Raw genomic sequence first — 20,144 nt, forward strand, 5'->3', positions numbered from 1 at the left:
CAAAGAGGAAGGAGAATCGTCAATGTTAAGTTTAGTCCTGTCCTTCATTTTAGTGCATTTGCCTTGAGGTATAGCTAGTGTAAGGGCCTGAGCTAGATTGCTTTAGAATGACAACCAATAGGAGGGAAGCATAGGCGTTGTGGTAAATCAAACTGGCTTGCAGTGACAGCGGGCTATGAACCATAGACCGTGTGGTAAATAAAACTGGTGCAGTGGCAAGAAATGAGAGGTTTTCTTGTCATAGACACAGCCCGCTTCTATCATTTTGTTGCAGACAGTGCCACAAAGAGTTTGGTGGAGAAGTTTGAATTAAGTGTAGTAAATAAATAGAAGTTTGTTGCAGACAGTGCCCGCTTCTATCATTTTGTTTTCTCTACTACATGGATAAGGACATTTATTTGGTTTGGAATGGAAATGCAAATCTAAATCACAAGGAAAAGAATTGAACTGGACGCAGTTGTTTTAAGTGCAGAACTGGTTGTATACTTTCACCTTAACCTTTCTCGGAATTTACAGGCATCTGATACACACTTGTACAGGTGAGAAGTTAAAGAAGAATCATTGGGAAGAAGATATGCTTTCTGGAAAGAACCTAAAAGTTGTAGGTTGACAAAGAGGAACAGCATCGACCCACTCAGGCAAAGAATAAGGAGATCGCTCAAGGGCATCTGATACTTCTTCCTGGTCCTCCAAAGTAAAAGTAGTTTCCCCAGGCGGTGTTGAGCCTCGCCTGCACGTCGTAGCAGTTTGGGTGATCGGCGAGGACTCTGAGGTTGGCCGCCGGGATCAAGCTGTTGTCCCAGTCCACCACCTGCAGGTTGCGGAAGTAAGCAGCTCGTCCGAATCCTTCTTGGGCGTAGTGGCCGCTGCCCATCTGGGTGGAGGAGTGGAACCCCGAAGCGTGGGTGTTAAAGATCTCTCCACCGAACTGCACCATGGTGGCCTGCCCGGCCAGGTGATTGAACAAGGAGGACGGCCAGTAGCCCACCAGCACGCCGGAGCCGAACTCCAGCCACCAGTTTCCATGTTTTGGATCCTGCAGTTTTTGTGGCATGCAAACGTTTTAGTCGGAAAAAGAAGATAGTATCTCCATGCCAGAAGCTACTCACAAGAATGTTTTGGTCAAAAAGAAGTCGATCATCGTTGAGTTCTCTCATCAAGTGTATTTTAATCTTCTACTTTGTTGAACACATTCAGTCTAATAATTCATGATTCTGCTACATGTTGTGGATGAAATCATTACAATAGAAATGATATGCTGCATTGAAGATTGCTAGCTAATCTGATTGATACGAAGTCCTCAAAGCAAAAGAAGATTAAGTTTAATGCACGAACAAGTGACATCTGACAGCCACAGACCAATCCCTAAAGGTAAAGGTAGTCAGAAGTGGCTTGTGGAATCCAAAGAGTGCACCGAGGGATGGATCCTTTGTTCCCTCTCGAAGGTCCACCACAATCCCCTGACAGCAGTGTACACCACCAGCTCTCTCTAGAGAGTTAACTTCAAAGTCTTATGGGAAGGGAGATGACTGCAATTATGAGACTCATAAATAAACAAGTGTGGGGATCCACTATTGAAAGTGAGTTCCAATTGGAACCACTTCCAACCTAAATATTCGAAGGATAGCACATGGGATTGGGCTCCACAAAGAATCATGAGCTCCATATTTTGGTAGCAAAATACATGCATGGATGATGGCACTTCAAATTACTACAAGGTTAAATATTAAAGTAAAACAAAAGTACACCATATTTATTGACTACAATAAAGGACCATGTGTGGAGTTATTGTGTAAGAAAATGACAATTTCAAACATTCTCTATGCATATAAAACTTTTGGATTCTACACACAAAAAACACTTTTAAATTATTATATTTTTTATTTTTTATTTTTTATTTTTGGTCTCGATATAACGATATATATATATATATATATATTCTGTTCATAACCTCATGTTCAAAGTTATTAATCTTCGTATTTATCCCTTGAAGTTTAAATTTTATATATCCTAATGCAAAATTCAAAAACTTATTGTTATGACATACTAGTTATTGTTCATCAAATAATGACATTAAATCTCATATCGACATTACTATTAGTTTAATTATTCTATGTGTACAAAGTTAGTAATCTTCGTATTTATCCCTTTAAGTTTAAATGTTATATATCCAATGCAAAATGCAAAAACTTATGGTTTTGGCATATTAGTTAATATTCATCAATTGATGGATCAAACAATGACATTAAAACTCATATCGACGTTAATATTAGTTTAATTTGGTTTTAAACTTCTTTTATAATGCATCCTATCAGATCTAAGTTTGCAACTTTTAAGATCTAATAATTCTTGGAATACCGTTTTGTTTTTAGAGATGCGAACATGCAATGAAACAGAAAAAAGAAAAAAGAAAGGAAAATTCTAATGTGATGAAGGAAATAAGAAAATAAAATGAACGATAAGAATAATAAAAAGATTTTGAATATTTAATTTTTTTTGTAATTTTAACTCAAGTTAGCTATTGGTAACCACAGTTCTAGTAATTAATCAATTTACTGATAAATGTTAACAAGAGTTCCATATGAAAAAGGATCTAAACATCTGAAGAATGTAAATGTCATATTAAATTCTATAGGGACAAATATACTACTTCCAAGATATAAAAGGATATATATGTAGAGAACCCTTACCTGAAAACCTAATAATCCCACCACCTTTGATGAGGTTTTCAAGAAGATAAAATGAATCATCTTAAGACACCATTTTCCAACAAAAATAAGTCAGAAAATTTCTTTTACAATGGAATAACACATTTATTACTAAATGTAAAGTCAATTGTAAGACTTCTAGAGATATTTCCTTGTCCACTGGGTTAGTCCTTCAGTAATTATCTCATCCACCAAATCTTCTCAGCATTAAAGGGAGACAGCCCTTTAACTTTGGTAGTTTTGCATGTCTCTTGCCATGACAACATCGTCACCTTTTGTACTAGTGTGACCTAATCAACTCCCTCAAAAAGATCAGCTGCCATGTGGCTATCCAACTAGTGAGCTACACTCTATCCTTCATCTATACACTCGATCTATCATCTTTGCTAAGGTTCCAAGAATTATACATCCAATGTAGGCCTAGCTAGCATATGTAGGACTATGTTTCGGTATAGGGTCTGAGTTCACGCAACATACCTTCCAAATTAGTAGACTGATATCGAACTGCATCCCATTATACCTCGAGGTGGGAGATATTGCAGCTCCAACAGCAATCCTGTTGCTGGTTTGGACGAAGCCCGAGCACAAGAGGTTGTAGCAGCCTGTTGCTTGATACGCATCGGTCTGTAGAACAGAATTCAACTCGTACTGCATAGTTTTGAGTCTAGTGTGTCTCATAGATTCATGGTCAAGAGTGCTTACCGTCCAATAAGTGAAGAATCTTGGAGAACTATCTCCATAGAGCTGCGGGCTGACCTGAGAGAAACAAGAAAAGAAAGAAAATGATGGAATAAAGAAAAAATAACGAGGAAAATAATAGTATATCCATGCAGAAAAAGGCTGTTAAAGCCGAACATCTTTTTGTTGGGTTTGTGGGTTCTTTTCAGTTCCTATGCATCGAAGTGGATGAAAGGGCAACACTTTGACTTGGATAGAAAAGATGGAAGAGTTTGACTCGTTAGTAGTACCTGCCATCCAGCTTCGATGGTGTTCAGATCGCTGCCGAATGATCCGGAGATGACCCATATCTGTGATAAGCTGAACTCAGAAGAACTGGCCACCCGCGGTGCCCACACATTCAAGCTGGCTTTTGCACCATAATATTGATCTCCCGCGACATACCCTACAGCATGCTGCAACCACAACAGCCTGTAATCAGCTTGTGATCTCGTGTTGGTGGGTGTGTCATTTTAAGTCAATATCCACAGACAACTGCAGCCGATCCAGTTTCCTTGGTCAAGCTCGGACTGCAAACTGTAACGGCAGTAGAATAATGAACTCAAGTCAACTGGCTTTTCTCTAAACATGTTGGGCCGTGGAAGATGGACATCTAGATCTTATGTTGAGTCGTAGATCTTCTTCTTGTAGTTGTTATCGTTATGGAGGTGTTTGCAGAAATGGTGAAAGAAAATGTTAAGTCCTCAGCTTTTAATCAAGTAGGTGAGCTCTTTTCAATGCTCATAAAAGCAAAAAAGAAAATGAAAAGGAGCTAATCGAAGGAGTTGTTGAGTTCATTAATATCTGATTTATGATGTGGCAGCGGATTGGTAGGGAGGACATGATGCGTGTTTGGCCATCGGTCCGCCGGATGTCCATCTTAGTTGTATTGTTCTACTTCTATTGCTTTCCATCCTAGTAAAAAAGATGTTTACTTTTGAGCATCAAAAGTCCCAAACTCACCTCATGTCCACTGCCCTCGGAATCTCTCCGTGTTCTTGAGACTGGCTTTCTTCCGAATCTTCGTGCAGGGCTGGCTCGCAGGATGTCTTCTTCCTTGGTTCTTCGGATCGGAACCGTTCCTTCTGGGCATGTCTCTCCCGATGTTCTCCATAACTGGATGTTGTCGTCGGTCGGGACACCGGCTTTATGGCCTTTGGGTCTCTCCGGTGGATCCTGCAAACATTTGAACCTATGTATTGAGGAAAACATGATATGACATCGCTGTGGAAGTGTTCAGAGATATGTATATGTTGGAGAAAATTGCTGGTACCAAAGGTTTCGATCCTTTCAGCATGGGATGATCGAATGCCGGTTGGAGGTGTGAGGGAACACAGTCTATAAGATCGCCATCCGGACTCTGTGCAGCCAGCAAAAGCCAAGCTTATTGTACCCCGCTAAGAAGAAGGAAAGAAGTAGTGGATCAGGGAGTGCCTGAATTGTCTTGAGAGAAGGCCTGTTGAGCCTCTTAAGATGCGCTCTTATCCTCCGATACTTGGGAAGCTCTTCGCCAGGACGCAACGTGTTGTTCGCTGCTGACGCCGAGACGACAGGAGCACCGGCAGCAAGCAGCTGAAGGAGCACAAGAACGACGACCACCACATGGATTGAGAAAGGTCCGCGGCCGCTAGAAGCCATCTGTGTGGGATTTTGGAGCACTGAGATCCTTCTTCTATATCAGCTGTCCGTATCTAAGTGAGTTGGTGTGCTTGTCTTCTTCCTGCGCCGTCAGATTGGCCCCCTTCGTGTTGTATCCCCATAGAAACACAGCTTGCACCTCTCCCTCTCCCTCTCCCCCCTCTTCTCTCTCTGAGAGACCAGATTAGGTATTCGCGGAATTTACTACACTGTCTCTGAACAGCTCTCCCTTATTTATATCCTGTCTCCCTCCCCTCTCTTCTGGCGAGCTTCAGGGTGTGGAATGGCCAAGTTCTGATGGGCATATTTCTCCAGCTTGAGGTAATAACAAGGACGGGTTGGTATGCAGCTGTTATTATAGAACTCCATCCATGTGGGTGTAGGCTAGAAGAGTAGTAATCAATAGGTCTGTTCTTTTTCTCTCTCTTTGGTTTTCCTTTGCCTCTGACATGATGGATTTTATAGGTGGGCAGAGAAAAGGAGGCCAAGCATTCAATCTTTAGCCCTTCTACTCTTCTTTTCACCCTCGTTTGTGCACCTGTGGTTCCTCTCATTCATTCTGCTGTTCCAGGAGGAGCCAATTCCTTATCTCTCATTCTCCATGTCTCAGTTTCCCAGGTGTTGTGCTTTGATTCCTGATCATTCTCAACAGTAAACTAAAGCCACTTCACTGCAGATGCCCACCATCCTCTATTTACTTTTTGCTCAAAGGAGATTTGAACAAAGCAGGTTACAATGTTCTATATATAGATTTGATTGAGCCCATCAGAAATAAATTGTATTTACTGTCGTTGTGAATGGAAGAACATGATGTTGGCTAACAGTCTACTGTTGTGAGTGCATCAACTGGGGGACCTCAGCTTGCTGTAGTGGATCCCAGCAATGGAGAGTGCTACTTCCATGAACCCCTCCTTTTATCTTTGTCTTGAGAATTTCCTTTCGATCATGTGCATGACCCATAAACCACCAATGCAGCATACGAAAAGGTGCATAGATGACAGGAAAAATGGTCCTCACTCATTAGAGTCACAAGTACAAGATTTCATTGCAGTTGCTGCACCTCTCCTCTGTAACATTAGATTCTATACCCACCGAACAGTGAACAAAAAATATTTTATTCTTTTACTTCAGCTTGGAATAGTTGACCAAACAGTCAATTATTATGACCCAGAAATGCTACAACTCGGTAGGATTCTAAGCTATATTGTCCCCTCCTTTTCCTTTCTTTTCGCGCCACACCATACCTAGCTAGGTGTCATTCACCTGCAAATATTGCCCTTCACAAAGCTTAATAATAGAAGAAGTATTAGTGCATGCGATAGGGCTTCTTTTTTTTTGTTTAAGATAAAAAATCTCAATAATACTGAGAAAACATATTTTTATAGCTCTTGCTATATAAATTGCCCCCGACTTTTTTTGTAGATTAATATGCTGACATGATATCAACTTAGTCAAAATAAATCTCGACAAAAGGGTTGGGCCGAACGATCTTTTCGATATTTAAGTTAGTAAAAAAAATTATTTGAATGAAAAAAAAAAAAATCTCTACGTAAATAAGGTTTTTATAGATGATTTAGATAATTATTGACATTTACTCGATAGTTATGTCTTAGAGGACAGCTTCATGAAATTATCGGTTGATGATCTGAATCATCGAGCTTTGTAGACGGTAGTATGGGTTGATGATCAAAAAATTAGAATTGCTTTAATGAGATAACGCATTTATTACTGTAGCATACTCGTGATCTGCTTGTATGAGACCAAAGCAAATACAACAAAGACCACCATTATTCCACACAAAGACACAGGCGCAACCATCGGAGAAGAAAGCAGTAGATGAGAAAGGAGTTGCTCCGGTTGCTCAAGGGCACACATCGCTCCTTCCCGGGCCTCCAAAGAAGAAGTACATCCCCCAGTCACTGTTGACGCCTTTGGTTATGTTGTAGCAGTTGGGCTTTCCGGCAGTGAGGCTGAGGCTCTGCACCGGGACGAGGGTGTTGGTGGCGTCCACCACTTGTAGGTTATGAATGTAAGCAGCTCTGCCGAAGCCTTCCTCCGGGAAGTATCCGCTGCCCATCCGGGTGGCGGTGTGGACGCCGGAAGGGCCTTTGTTGACGATCTCGCCGCCGAACTGCACCGTGGTTGCGTTGTCCGCGAGGTGGCTGAACAAGGACGACGGCCAGTAGCCGACCACGGTGGAGTCCCACTCCAGCCACCAATTCCCATCCTTTTTATCCTGTCGCACCATCAACTCATCATGTTTAAACCGAATTCCTCAAGCAAATTACACTTCTTCGTCTATAATGAAAGAATAAACACTGACTTCACCGTTCTATCAAATAAAGCTTAAACGAAATCTTCATCTATCAAAATGACGATCAAATTCGACTTTCATACACTACTGTGACGAGTCCACATAATTTAATTACCTTCCAAACTAGTATCTCCACTTCAATTTGCTTTCCGTTGTAAGTTGATGTTGGACTGATGGAGCCTCCGAGAACGATATTGGTGTCGGTTTGGACGAAACCAGCGCACTGTAGGTTATAGCAACCCGTGGACTTATATGCATCGGCCTACAATATTTGAGGACATGGCATACACAATAAGACATCTCTAAATTGATCTCAGTTTCACTTGGGAGGAGTTCATACCGTCCAATAAATGAAGAATCTCGGATAGCTCTGTCCGTATAGAACCTGAGAAAAATCAAACGAGGGAAATATTATTGGTTGCGTCACAAAATGGATCGAAGAAGAAGACACAATGAATATAACAATTTTTTTTCTCATGAAACCCGACATTAAAGCAACAAAATAACGTTTATTTTAACTCGTACGTTTTCTCTAAAGCACTTTTGTTTGTGTGTTTACTCGACCAAAGTGTATTCTAATTAAACTGAAAAGAGAGCATTAAATTGAAATATTTTTATTCATCATCACTCGACCTTATGATCTCTATGTCTCACCATCTTCTATGATACATTACCTGCCACCCGGCTTCGATGGTGTTGAGGTTGGTGGCGTAAGTGCCAGAAGTGAGCCAAATCTGTGATAAGCTGAACTCGCCGTTGTTGGCCACCGCCGGCGCCCACACGTTGTAGGTGGCTTCTGCACCGTAGTACAAGTTTTCATCTTTCACCGTCCCAACTGCATACTGTCACACACATATAGTATATGAATAATAAACACCACACACACACACATATATATATATATATATATATATATATATATATATATATATATATATATATATATATATATATATGTTTTTGATTCCTCACAGATTCCTCCTAATATTAGTTTTTGATTAACGACCAATACACCAACCATTCTAACCTCATGATTAGTGAAGGGACTTTCTCCTGCACCCTCTACAAGCTTCCTCTCATACTTCCTCACTCGCAGAGCCTCTTCGTCCGTGGTTCTTCTAATCGGAACTGTTCCCTGTGGGCACGTCTCCCCGGAGGCTCTCCACAACTGGGTTACGCCACCAGCCGTAGACTTGGCCTTGCGGCCTTTGGGTCTCTCCGGCGGCTCCTGTGTAAACGTTTGAGAAGCAGGAAGAGTTGATGAAACCCAAAGGTGCATGCATGTGATTACTATTTACGTGCTTGAATATGCGTGTCGGTTACCAAGGGTTTCAGTCCTTTGAGCTTGGGATGATCGAATGCCGGTTGGAGATGAGAGGGAACGCAGTCGATGATGTCGCCATCTGGACTCTGTGAGAACAGCAGAAACAGGCTTTACTATGCTCCCTACCAAACAAGAAGAAGAAGAAGAAGACGAAGGACGAGAGGATTAAGTGGAAATAATAGAAGATAAAAACAATAATTGAAGAAGCTTTATTGTAAAAATGAAATAGCTTTAGCTTGAATCTATTAACATGTTCCCTTCCTTATATAATTGGGGAAATCTTATCCTCTATAAAGTTGGGGAAATCTTATCTTCTATCATGCCCCCGCAAGATGGTGCTTCTAACAAGGATACCAATCTTGGATCGATGCAAAGAATGGTTTAAAGCGAGAGGCTTCGTGAGTAAGATAAGTGTAGATCGTTGCTGTTGCTACTGCGATTGCTGTTGCTGTGATGGCACAAGCGTTCCCTTCATTCTCCTTAAGTCTGCCGAATGTTGACAGATCAGTGAAGACTACCGCGGTGAGGAAGATGAGGATTGACCACGGAGCCTCTTAGGAATGCTACGGCGTTGGTCGCTAGCCGAAGGGTGAAGCTTCACTTTTCTCAGCGACGTTGGTCGCTGGCCGAAGGCAAGAGCGAAGCTTCGCTTTTCTCAATGACGTTGGTCGTGGTTGCGATTACGACGGCTGCGACGATAGAGAAGAAATCTACAGCAATGTTGCAGTGATGCTACTACAGCAAAGAAGGAAACTGCAACAGAGGAGGAAGCTGTAGCAGAAGAGGAAGCTGTAGCAAAATAGGAAGGAAAATAGCTACAACGAGGAAGAAAGGTGGGGCAGTGCTGATGAGCAGCACTAGAGATGTCGTAGCGGAAGGGAACAGACGTTGGCGCAGAGTGGCAACACTAATGATGAATTGGCAGCGAGGGAACGGACGTTGGCGCAGAGTGGCAACACCAATGATGAATTGGCAGCGAGAAGAGAGCTTGCTCTAGGCAAGCGGCTCTGATACCATGATAGAAATAATAGAAGATAAGAACAATAATTGAAGAAGCTTTATTGTAAAAATGAAATAGCTTTAGCTTGAATCTATTAACATGTTCCCTCTCCTATTTATACAAATTAGGAGGAAGGATTTCCCTAACAGAATAAACAGAATAGAGAGATTTCCTTATATAATTGGGGAAATCTTATCCTCTATCGAGTTGGGGAAATCTTATCTTCTATCATTAAGTACCTGCACTGTCTTTAGAGAAGGCTTGTTCGACTGCTTTGGGCTGTTTGCTGCTGAAGCCGGGAGACAGGTAGCAGCGGCAGCAAGCAGCAGAAGCACGAGAGAGACGACGGCATGGATGGGAAGAGAGGGCCTGCATCCGTTAGAAGCCATGACAGCTCTCGGGTTGCTCGTCTTCCTCCGGTGGCCATGTTCTTATGTAAGAACCGATCACCAAGGCTGCCTCCTCTCTTTCTACACGTTTTCCACTGCAGATTCACCGTTTCTATTTGGACGAAGTCAATGCCAATTTCTATTTGGACCACCACTTCAGCTAAGTGGAGATCCCTCTTGCATTCGTCTGCTAAATCTACACAAAGGTTGTGTTTCACATGGCCTTCTTTGGCATTTCCAATCGCTCAAGTGTCACTTGAAAGGATAAGCCATTACATATAATGTTGTCGCTATCAAAACCACTAAGAGTAGCGCATGTTATTTGGTTAGGCGGTGATACATCTCCTTTCTCATCTGCTACTTTAGAAAGAAAATAAAGATCTTAGCGTGTTCGTGAAAGGTTGACGCCAGAGAATATTTTCTAACCTACGCTTTTAGGCTCATGCTTCCTTTTCTGTCTGTTTAGCTGCTCCCGTATTTTCTCGCTCTAAGACGATGCATCCTTGTAAGAATCCATAAACAAAGTTATAATACATAATCTTTCTTTGTTTTACTTTTTTATTTTCTTCCTCTATATATATTTTTAGATTTTTTTGGTTAAAAATCACATAGTTTTAGGACCTCGATCTCACAATCTGCTTGTCGGGAAGGTTACGTATCCGATACCGTCGACCGATTATTCTTGGCCACTTCCCCTGCTTCCTCTCCGCCCCCCTCCCCCTCCCGCCGACGGCTGTTTTCCAACGTCTTTCCATGCCCGAAACCAGCATGTTGCGCTTCTGTGGTATCTTCCTACTGCTGAGCCAAATAAAGGTGAAAAACGTCAGCTCACCACGGTTCTCACTTGTTGCTTTTTCTGCAATGAACACTCAGCTACCGACGATTACGAACATGGCATCTGATGTCCATCTTGTGACGGAAGATTCTTCGATCCATTCTTATGCAAACTGATTATGTTTCTCTCTCTTTTTCTTTTCTTTTCCTTTTAAGTCAATGATTTCGAAATAAAGTTCAAGTCTCTGCAAAACCGATCGTTCAACAGCTGAAGGGTTACTCGTAATATTTGTTTCTGAAGTATATATAACAGAGGGAAAGATTCTAAAGAACCAGTTAGATAATGCATTTATTACTGTAGTATACTCATGATCTGCTTGTATCAGACCAAAGCAAATACAAAGACCACCATTATTCCACACAAAGACACAGGCGCAACCATCGGAGAAGAGAGCAGTAGATGAGAGAGGAGATGCTCCGGTTGCTCAAGGGCACACATCGCTCCTTCCCGGGCCTCCAAAGAAGAAGTGCGTTCCCCAGTCACTGTTGACGCCTTTGGTTATGTTGTAGCAGTTGGGCTTTCCGGCAGTGAGGCTGAGGCTCTGCACCGTGAAGAGGGTGTTGGTGGCGTCGACCACTCGTAGGTTACGAGTGTAAGCAGCTCTGCCGAAGCCTGCCTCCGGGAAGTATCCGCTGCCCATCTGGGTGGCGGTGTGGACGCCGGAAGGGCCGTTGTTGACGATCTCGCCGCCGAACTGCACCGTGGTTGCGCTGTCCGCGAGGTGGCTGAACAAGGACGACGGCCAGTAGCCGACCACGGTGGAGTCCCACTCCAGCCACCAATTCCCATCCTTGTGATCCTGTTGCACCATCAAAGCACATACGGTTTCCTTCTTAATAGCGCTTAAGCCGAAGCCCGCATGCACTTTCGTCCATATCGAACGAATAAACACTGATTTGATCGTCGAAGGGGGGTTCATGAGATAAATCTCAGATATAATCTTCGTGAAAATGAATTTACAATCGCGCGACGAGTCAACATAATTCAATTACCTTCCAAACCAGTAGCTTCATTTCGGATTGCTCGCCATCGTAAGTCGATGTTGGATTGATGGAACCTCCGACAACGATATCGTTGTTGGTTTGGACGAAACCAGGGCATGTTAGGTCATAGCAACCCGTGGACTGATACGCATCGGCCTACGATATTTGAGGATATAAGGAATCTCTAATTCACTTGGAGGGGCAAAGAGGAAGAGGAGGCCATACCGTCCAGTAAATGAAGAATCTTGGATAGCTATTTCCGTATTGAACCTGAGAAAAATTATATGTTGCATCACAAAAATGGATCGAAGAAGACACACTACGAGTGCAACAATCGCCCTATATATATCATCTACTTTTTTTTAGTGGTGTCAATTCATTTAAATATGTGTATACATAGAAGTGGTTTGGGGGAAATAGTTACCTGCCACCCGGCTTCGATGGTGTTGAGGTTGGTGGGATAAGTGCCAGAAACGAGCCAAAACTGTGATAAGCTGAACTCGCCGTTGTTGGCCACCGCCGGCGCCCACACGTTGTAGGTGGCTTCTGCACCGTAGTACAAGTTTTCATCCTCCACCGTGCCAATTGCATACTGTCACACACACATTGTATATGAATAATAAACACCACACACACACACACACACACACACATATATATATATATATATATGTTTTTGATTCCTCCTAATATTAGTTTTTGATTAACGACCAATACACCAACCATTCTAACCTCATGATTAGTGAAGGGACTTTCTCCTGCACCCTCTACAAGCTTCCTCTCATGCTTCCTCACTCGCAGAGCCTCTTCTTCCGTGGTTCTTCTAATCGGAACTGTTCCCTGTGGGCACGTCTCCCCGGAGGCTCTCCACAACTGGGTGATGCCACCGGCCATGGACTTGGCCTTGCGGCCTTGGGGTCTCACAGGCGGTTCCTGTGTAAACGTTTGAGAAGAAGGAAGAGTTGATGAAACCCTAAGGTGAATGCATGTGATTACTATTTACGTGCTTGAATATGCGTGTCGGTTACCAAGGGTTTCAGTCCTTTGAGCTTGGGATGATCGAAGGCAGGTTGGAGATGAGAGGGAACGCAGTCGATGATGTCGCCATCTGGACTCTGTGAGAACAGCAGAAACAGGCTTTACTATGCTCCCTACCAAAGAAGAAGAAGAAGAAGAAGAAGAAGACGAAGGACGAGAGAATTAAGTACCTGCACTGTCTTCAGAGAAGGTTTGTTCGACTGCTTTGGGCTGTTTGCTGCTGAAGCCGGGAGACAGGTAGCAGCGGCAGCAAGCAACAGAAGCACGAGAGAGACGATGGCGTGGATGGAAAGAGAGTGCCTGCATCCATTAGAAGCCATGACAACTCTCGGGTTGCTTGTCTTCCTCCTGTGGCCATGTTCTTATATAAAAACTGATCGCCGAGGCAGCGTCCTCTCTCTCTCGACATGCTCTCCCGGCAGATTGACCATTTCTACTTGGACCAAGACAATGTCAATTCCTGTTGTGAAAAGACTCGAGAAGTCGTAATTTATTGCAGCGTACGCGATCAGCGCTCCCTCCTAATACTTTCTTCCCCTTCGTAGACGTCTGGTCAGCTCAGAATACGGGGATGCCAAGACTCTTACTCGGTTCACACCGGAATTCTATAGATGGGTGGAAACCCCTTCTGCTAAACCTAAACAAAGGCTGTGTTCCACATGACCTTCGTCAGCATCTCCAATCACATTAAGTGTTCGTGAAAGGATAAGACGTTTCATAAATTGTCAACAAACAATACTCGATGTTATCACAACATCAAAACCATTAGTATTAGCGCATGTTGTTTGGACCAACTCAGCTACTAATTAATTCAACCGGCAAAAAGAAAGAAAAGAAAGATCTTAGCGTTGTCGTGGAAGGAAGATGTCATGACCGTCAATGATAATTTCAGTCAACGGTGGGAACTTCCCTTTCTCAACAACTGGTTTAGTCAGCAAACTACTCGGAATATTCATCTTTTCCTGTGTCTTGTAAAGATCTAAGTGCTTTCGTTAAAATTTCGTAGCAACTGTCTCCTTATTACTATCGAGATGCGAGGAATTGGAATTCATGGTTGAACATCACAGAGGCACGTATTTTCCCAGCAACGAATAAAGAAACTTGCGATGGTAAAAAGACAATCCCTTGCACGAGAAATGTGTTCCTCGAAAGATGAAGACACCATTAATAGTCCATGCGTAATAGCAAGGGCGTTTTACATTACCTAGGGCCACCTTCGACGTCCTAGGTGGTGGTAGCTTCGTTACTGGTTGGTCACAAGTTACATGTCACTGACATTGCCATCGTGTTGGTAAACCAAAGGCTACAGCGCAGCGTGCAACCATTCAGTCGTCCTCGTATCTTTCTCTGCAATTGACAGCCATGTCATTGTTGTAATTAGCTTCGTGCTGGTTCCCGCCGTTCTTCTGGTTCATTCTCGATCACGGTCGACGGGTTGGCCATGTGAGAACTGGTGCTTGGCCTCTTCTGCAAAACAAGATGCCGCAATGGGGCTCAAAGCAGTAATGTAACCAGCATCAATCTACTCTGTTATCAACCTTTAGAAAGCTTTAAAGATGCACACAGGAAATATGATTAACCTGTAAAATAAAATTGGACTTTTGACATGTTCAGAATCACATGGAAAATTGAACAGAAGGATGGAATTGAGAATTTACCTCTCACAATCAGATGCATCCGCTAGCCTTGCAATTGCATCCATCAATGCCTGTTCGTGCTCCTGCATGCAAACGAAATGCCTTGATTAGTTTTTCATGAGACAGATAACTGCTCATTACTAGTAAAGTTCTCTTTTATAATTATAACCACATACTTTCAACATTTTCTTGGCTTTGTCAATCTCGAGAGTATCAATATGACTTTCACCAAGAAGTTTCTCTACCTGGGATGCACAAGAATGACATGAAAAAAATATAGATCAGATGTGTTCTCCCTGACAAGATCAACAATCCCAGTCAGTTTCTAAGCACATACTTCCTTTATTAGAGTTTCAGTGTGGAGTATTTCAATATCACCAGTGCTCTTCTTCGCAATGCCATTTTGGGATGGGGGAAAATCTCTCTTCGTCTGACTCTTCAGGGATCCTCTTCCCCTTCCTGCACCTGGAATTCCACCACCGTGGCCTGTGGTCCTCTTAACCCCATGATGTGGTGGACCTTGACCAGACTGATGAGTGATACCTGGATCCTCACCCTCCCATCTTACATCTTCTGGACAAATCTGCAACAATCAAAACTGTCATTATCTGTGTTAATATCATAAACTATGGTAATACGATTACTAGCTCACCTCTTTGAGATTGACCCATTTCCATGTCTCATTGTCCGTGCCAATATCATAAACTAAAGCATGCAGACCCTGGCAACAATCCCGAAAAAAGATGAGGACGACTATTACAATATCATATAAAATAAAATGTATACAGCTAATAAACACACCTCAAGTGGATTATAATCAGTTATAACAGCTTCATAAAAATTATCATCTTCGGGCCATCTAGTCATGACTTTCCGCCCAATTAGTGGATCAAGTGATGCTGGCTCAGGAGTTTCACCTGCTGCAAAAGCAACAGAATATTTCCTATTGGAAATTTGGACCCTTCCACTAGGACCTGCAGAAGGGTACTGCATGGATTTCACCAAAGATGTACCAGATAATGTCCAACCCTAAAACTTAGAGATTATTAATAGAAGAACATTGAAACAAAAAAAGATGATTAAAGAAATAACTTACTATTACAACTCAAAAACTTACTGATTTAGGCTTCTTGGCTTTGGTTCCTGCAGCAGCTCCCCTTTTTGCAATTGATGATGATGGCTGCATGGAAGCAGCAAGTTGTGAGTGCAGTGCAGGAGATGGTGCACCTACTGAGACAGTAGATATAGGCTGAGATATCTTCTGCCTCTTTTGAGATGCTGAAACATTAGGCGCTGCTACATCTGGTTGAGCATTACCAAGCATTCCAGTTTTGAGTCCACCTGCCTGCCTCCATTCTCTAGTCGAAGTTGGCAAACAGCGCGCACAAGAAATGAGGATGGCATAAAGAAAGTTAAAAACACGTTTTAATTAGATTGTGGTAAATATAGACTCAGAACACATTCAGTTACAGACCTTATTCTCTGAATAATGTCATCAGCATTAACCCTGCTTAACAGTTCTCTGTGTTCCTCATCTGATACTCTCAGCTCCTTTCTGAGCTCAGTTATAAGATCTTCCTTCTCCTGAACACATACTTTTCATGACACATCAATAAAAAAGCATACAAGAGTAAATTAATGGGCAGCAACAGAGTTACATTAATGTGGAATCTAGGTTATCTACTACCCAAGTAATGGCATCAGATTGAGCCTTAAACGCTCGAAGAACTGAACTATATGCATCTTGCTCGAGCCGATGTATTTGAACTTCCATATCATTTGGTATGTTAGCATATGGAATAGCACCAATCATCGCTCTTCCATTCCCATTCACACATACTCCTCTTGCACCCCTATTATAATGAGATGGTGGAAGATCATCATCAGTTCCTGCAGTCAATGCAGCACTAATAAAATCAATAACCATATTGAGAATTCAACAAAAGAAAATTTAAAGGAAGCATGACAATTAGCTTTATTTATAGATAAGGTGCTTGGTCATGGAAAAATGGCCTCTATAGATTTGCACGACTGTGTAGAAAGCACAGATATTGTTGCAACTTATGCAATAATGTCAACTTCCAAAGGACTTAAGAAAGTATCTACAGATTTCATCTAAGCTCTTCTATGATACTAAGGATGAGCACACTTCTTAGTTAAGTGTTTTATCTTGGTTAATCAACATTCTATTCACTTATGCCACTCTAAATGTTCCTAATGCCTATTAATATTAAGTTGAACTACTCTTCATATTGTTGGAGTCTTACTTAACAGCCATCTTCCAACACTTGAAAGGACCAGTTTGCTATGTAACACATTGTTTGATGTTATAGCCTCATTGTCATCAACACCAAGCTCGACCCATTTTACCTCGTGAAATACTATATGTACTTCCTCTATATAATTATACTTGACCTCATGATTCAAGATTTCAAGTTAAATAAGAACCGATGAAAACATAATTTGGTTTAAGGGACTAAACCGAAGCTAGAATTTTTTATAATTTTCTCTCCTAGGATAAAATCAGGTCAAGATCAAATATATGTCCATAATCATATCTATTATAGGGACCGACTTCCACTTTGGAAATGTTCTAAAACTTGGATAAATTGGATGGCCAACCATCCTACAATTCACTTATCATTTCTTTCACTCAGGCATATACCCAAAAATGAAGAAAAAAATAATTTGTGATAAATGATTGTGAAACCTAATCTCTTGCCTCCTTTCTTGTTTTATAATTATTTGCTAAACAGTTGAGCTTCACTATTCTTATCATTATAAAAAACTTGTACAACAGTGAACTAAATTATCATATTGGATCAGAACATAAACATCGGAAGTTTTTAAACAAAGATATCGTGGAAGCTTATTGCAAATTTAGGAAAGTTTTAAAAAATATTCTTTTTATCGATGCCTTTGGAGTGCAACATGCTTGGGTGAAGAAACAGCTTTAACATGATGATTTAATAGTCCGCACAGCTTATTATTCAGAGGCCTAACTCCCTAATGACGATACATCCAAACAACTTCAACTGTTCAACGTCCACGAAGAACTTGAATTTACTCCACACCAAGGGGAAGTTGGATCCTCATTCAGCATAAGAGGCACAGAAATATACGGAAGCTAAGTGCCAACCTTATCCCATTCGAAGATGAAGCCTACTCCATTCTGGCTTCACAACGAAGCATTTAAACTAGCAGAGACACATAAAAACAGAACTTCCATGTGAAACTAAAAGAATTCAATCTATAATGCGGTCAATCAAGCTCGAAACCTAATTTCTCAATCTTGTATCACTTACTAACTATCCAAGCTAATCAAGCAAGCCTCCACACCCAACTCCCCCAAGTAATGAACACCTTTATAAGAAGATGGATCCAAATTACACTAAAAACCGAGAATCAGCATAAGAAATCGCCATTGCAAGATGAGCAACCTCAATGCCACTTACCGCTACTGTCATAAGGGCCATACTCCATGGACCACCTTTCTCAGGCAAGAAAATGCTCTCACGAGATGAAATATGTTCTGACGCACTGAAACCACCTCAAAGGTAAAGAGAGACTCTTTTCGCCAGCTAGAACAAATCCAGGCCGAAAACGAGAGATCCGCCACTTCCACGCCCACTTTGGTCGAACCATTGAAGAAAGCGATCCATCTTGGGATGGAAGACCAAATTGGACCGAGAAATCGAGTCGCGCCGGAGGAAATCGGTGAGTGCTCGGAAGATCCGGAGGGAGGGAGAGGAGGGAAGACGAAGGGGAAAGGGGGGTACCCGTCGGACGCCAAATGCGATTTAAAAAGGAGCTTTTTACAGTAAAATCCGTTTTGAGTTCCGACCGCATCGAGTGGGCTGCGGGAGTCTCAGCGCGTTATCGGATCATATCTAAGTGGGGCTCCGAAAGGCCAAAAATCCGATAATTTCGGACTCGGGCCGCCGTTGCTTAGCCCGTACCCGCAATAAAATAAACTAATTGACTAAGGAACGACGTATGGGCGAATCAGTGTTCTCATTATCAACACATTTACGTATGACTTCTTTTTAGGTACACGAGACTGTGAGATTAATCAGTGAATCCAAATTTTGATGAAAGCCTTCATGATATGGAAAGGAGACTGTGGAATGCATCTCTTCTTCTGTACCAAAAGAAATAAAGTGAGGTGTGTGCTGATGTTTCTTTCTGTCAGGTCAGGTGAGCTCTTCTTCGGAATTTGGCATCTTCTCCACATGAAGATACAGGTGAGGGAGGCAGCTTTGGTCCACAGCTGACATTGCCCAAGCTTTGTGCAAGCTTTCCATGGAAGCTGATGCCCTCGGATTTCTCTTCTGCCCATGTGAACTCGGAAACATCTCCATCAAACTAAATTAACACTGCTGTTCCTGCTGCTGAATACAAATCACAGAGTTGTCACAAAGATGAAGAGCTTCACATAATGCCAAGGCTACAAACAAGTTACTTAACTTGCCTCTCAAGAGAAGCAAAAGCTTAGTACAGAAGGACTTCTATCAGTGCTCAGAAATCAGTCTTTTTTCTCACCAGAATATGCAGGTGGTGACCAATATAAGTTGATTTGATGGAGAAGATGTTTATCTAACTCAAATGAATCAACCACTTTGAATCAATCCTTCGATATTCATGGCAAAAAGAGAGATTTCTTGAGACCAGGAATAGTAGTCTCTTCAGGGTTGAGAATGTGAAATTTTGGATTGGATACTGAAACTTGACTATAAATAATAGACATGTATCTACAGAGTATGAAAGAGAATAGTAAAATGGATACACTACTTTGGCATTGATCCTTCTTTAGTCACACTTAAAAGAGAATTCTTGAGATGAGGGAGTGCTCTTTTCAGGTGTTTACTACTGCTCACATACATGTGTTATTAGTGTTTCCTATACAAACTTCAAATCTCATAAAATTTGCATATAGATTTGGGTATTAATAATAGAACTTAAAAAGATAAATTTACATTTCAAGTTGGTGGTTTTGCATGGGCATTGATGCAACAAAGAAAATTCTCTTTTTCTAACCTTTTGTAGCCTTTTTCTTTCTCTGTAGCACTGATTTGATGTTCATTAGATACTCGTTTGAAGGTTCCAAAGTGAAATATGCTCAACTCTTTAAGCCATCAATAATTATAGACTAAAGAAATAATGCTATTTTCTTGGGAAGCAAATACAGGACAAGTTCATTAAGATTAACAAGAAAAAAATTACTTTTGTCAAACACAAATAGTTGCAATTTTCATTGGCAACTTTCTAAGTCTTCTCCGTTATTTGGTCTAAATCAAATTAAATTAAGAAAAAATTGATTTAGTATGCTCTGAATTTTAAGATAAAACAATTTGTCTTAATACATTAAAAAGAAAAATAGAGTTATCTATTTTTACATTTGATGTCTACAGTAAACCAAATAATCCCAATAATAAAAATAAGATGTACCTTCTTAAGATATGGAATAGATTAACCGATCGCCTAGAGTACGATGGTCATTGACAACTTGCATGTGATCGACCCTTAGGGAGAGGTATAAATGTCGACCCACCGACAACGGA

The 20,144-nt window shown here is 41.6% G+C and overlaps 4 protein-coding genes across 6 annotated transcripts; all 4 read right to left on the reverse strand.

Annotated features, from left to right (window-relative positions):
- Positions 1-461: 461 nt before the first annotated feature.
- Positions 462-5,405, reverse strand: LOC135641865 (protein neprosin-like). The gene is made up of 7 exons (XM_065157647.1): positions 4,860-5,405; positions 4,699-4,785; positions 4,389-4,601; positions 3,677-3,841; positions 3,411-3,464; positions 3,186-3,332; positions 462-1,036 (listed from the first exon to the last, which is right to left on the reverse strand). Exons 1-7 carry the CDS (start codon positions 5,061-5,063, stop codon positions 659-661), a joined length of 1,248 nt encoding a protein of 415 aa, XP_065013719.1. The 5' UTR covers positions 5,064-5,405; the 3' UTR covers positions 462-658.
- A 1,358-nt stretch (positions 5,406-6,763) lies between these two features.
- Positions 6,764-10,115, reverse strand: LOC135672314 (protein neprosin-like). The gene is made up of 7 exons (XM_065180772.1): positions 9,941-10,115; positions 8,701-8,787; positions 8,405-8,605; positions 8,052-8,219; positions 7,718-7,762; positions 7,493-7,639; positions 6,764-7,299 (listed from the first exon to the last, which is right to left on the reverse strand). Exons 1-7 carry the CDS (start codon positions 10,088-10,090, stop codon positions 6,925-6,927), a joined length of 1,173 nt encoding a protein of 390 aa, XP_065036844.1. The 5' UTR covers positions 10,091-10,115; the 3' UTR covers positions 6,764-6,924.
- Positions 10,116-11,152: 1,037 nt separating this feature from the next.
- On the reverse strand, positions 11,153-13,266 carry LOC135672315 (protein neprosin-like). Its single transcript, XM_065180773.1, has 7 exons — positions 13,117-13,266; positions 12,937-13,023; positions 12,641-12,841; positions 12,333-12,500; positions 12,134-12,178; positions 11,918-12,064; positions 11,153-11,724 (listed from the first exon to the last, which is right to left on the reverse strand). Exons 1-7 carry the CDS (start codon positions 13,264-13,266, stop codon positions 11,350-11,352), a joined length of 1,173 nt encoding a protein of 390 aa, XP_065036845.1. The 3' UTR covers positions 11,153-11,349.
- Positions 13,267-14,053: 787 nt separating this feature from the next.
- On the reverse strand, positions 14,054-18,391 carry LOC135641869 (protein EMSY-LIKE 3-like). 3 transcript variants are annotated; one of them, XM_065157662.1, is made up of 10 exons: positions 18,039-18,391; positions 16,271-16,473; positions 16,058-16,167; positions 15,701-15,941; positions 15,385-15,570; positions 15,236-15,304; positions 14,921-15,166; positions 14,760-14,828; positions 14,605-14,666; positions 14,054-14,439 (listed from the first exon to the last, which is right to left on the reverse strand). In XM_065157662.1, the coding sequence occupies exons 1-10, from the start codon at positions 18,064-18,066 to the stop codon at positions 14,358-14,360; spliced, it is 1,296 nt and encodes a 431-aa protein (XP_065013734.1). In that variant the 5' UTR covers positions 18,067-18,391; the 3' UTR covers positions 14,054-14,357. The 3 variants fall into 3 exon arrangements, with proteins under 3 accessions (XP_065013734.1, XP_065013724.1, XP_065013727.1); XM_065157652.1 differs by having other exon boundaries at positions 15,385-15,612; XM_065157655.1 differs by having other exon boundaries at positions 14,054-14,413; positions 15,385-15,612; positions 18,039-18,390.
- Between the last annotated feature and the right edge of the window lie 1,753 nt (positions 18,392-20,144).

Source organism: Musa acuminata, chromosome BXJ1-4, assembly GCF_036884655.1.
Source record: "Musa acuminata AAA Group cultivar baxijiao chromosome BXJ1-4, Cavendish_Baxijiao_AAA, whole genome shotgun sequence".
Lineage (NCBI taxonomy): Eukaryota > Viridiplantae > Streptophyta > Magnoliopsida > Zingiberales > Musaceae > Musa > Musa acuminata.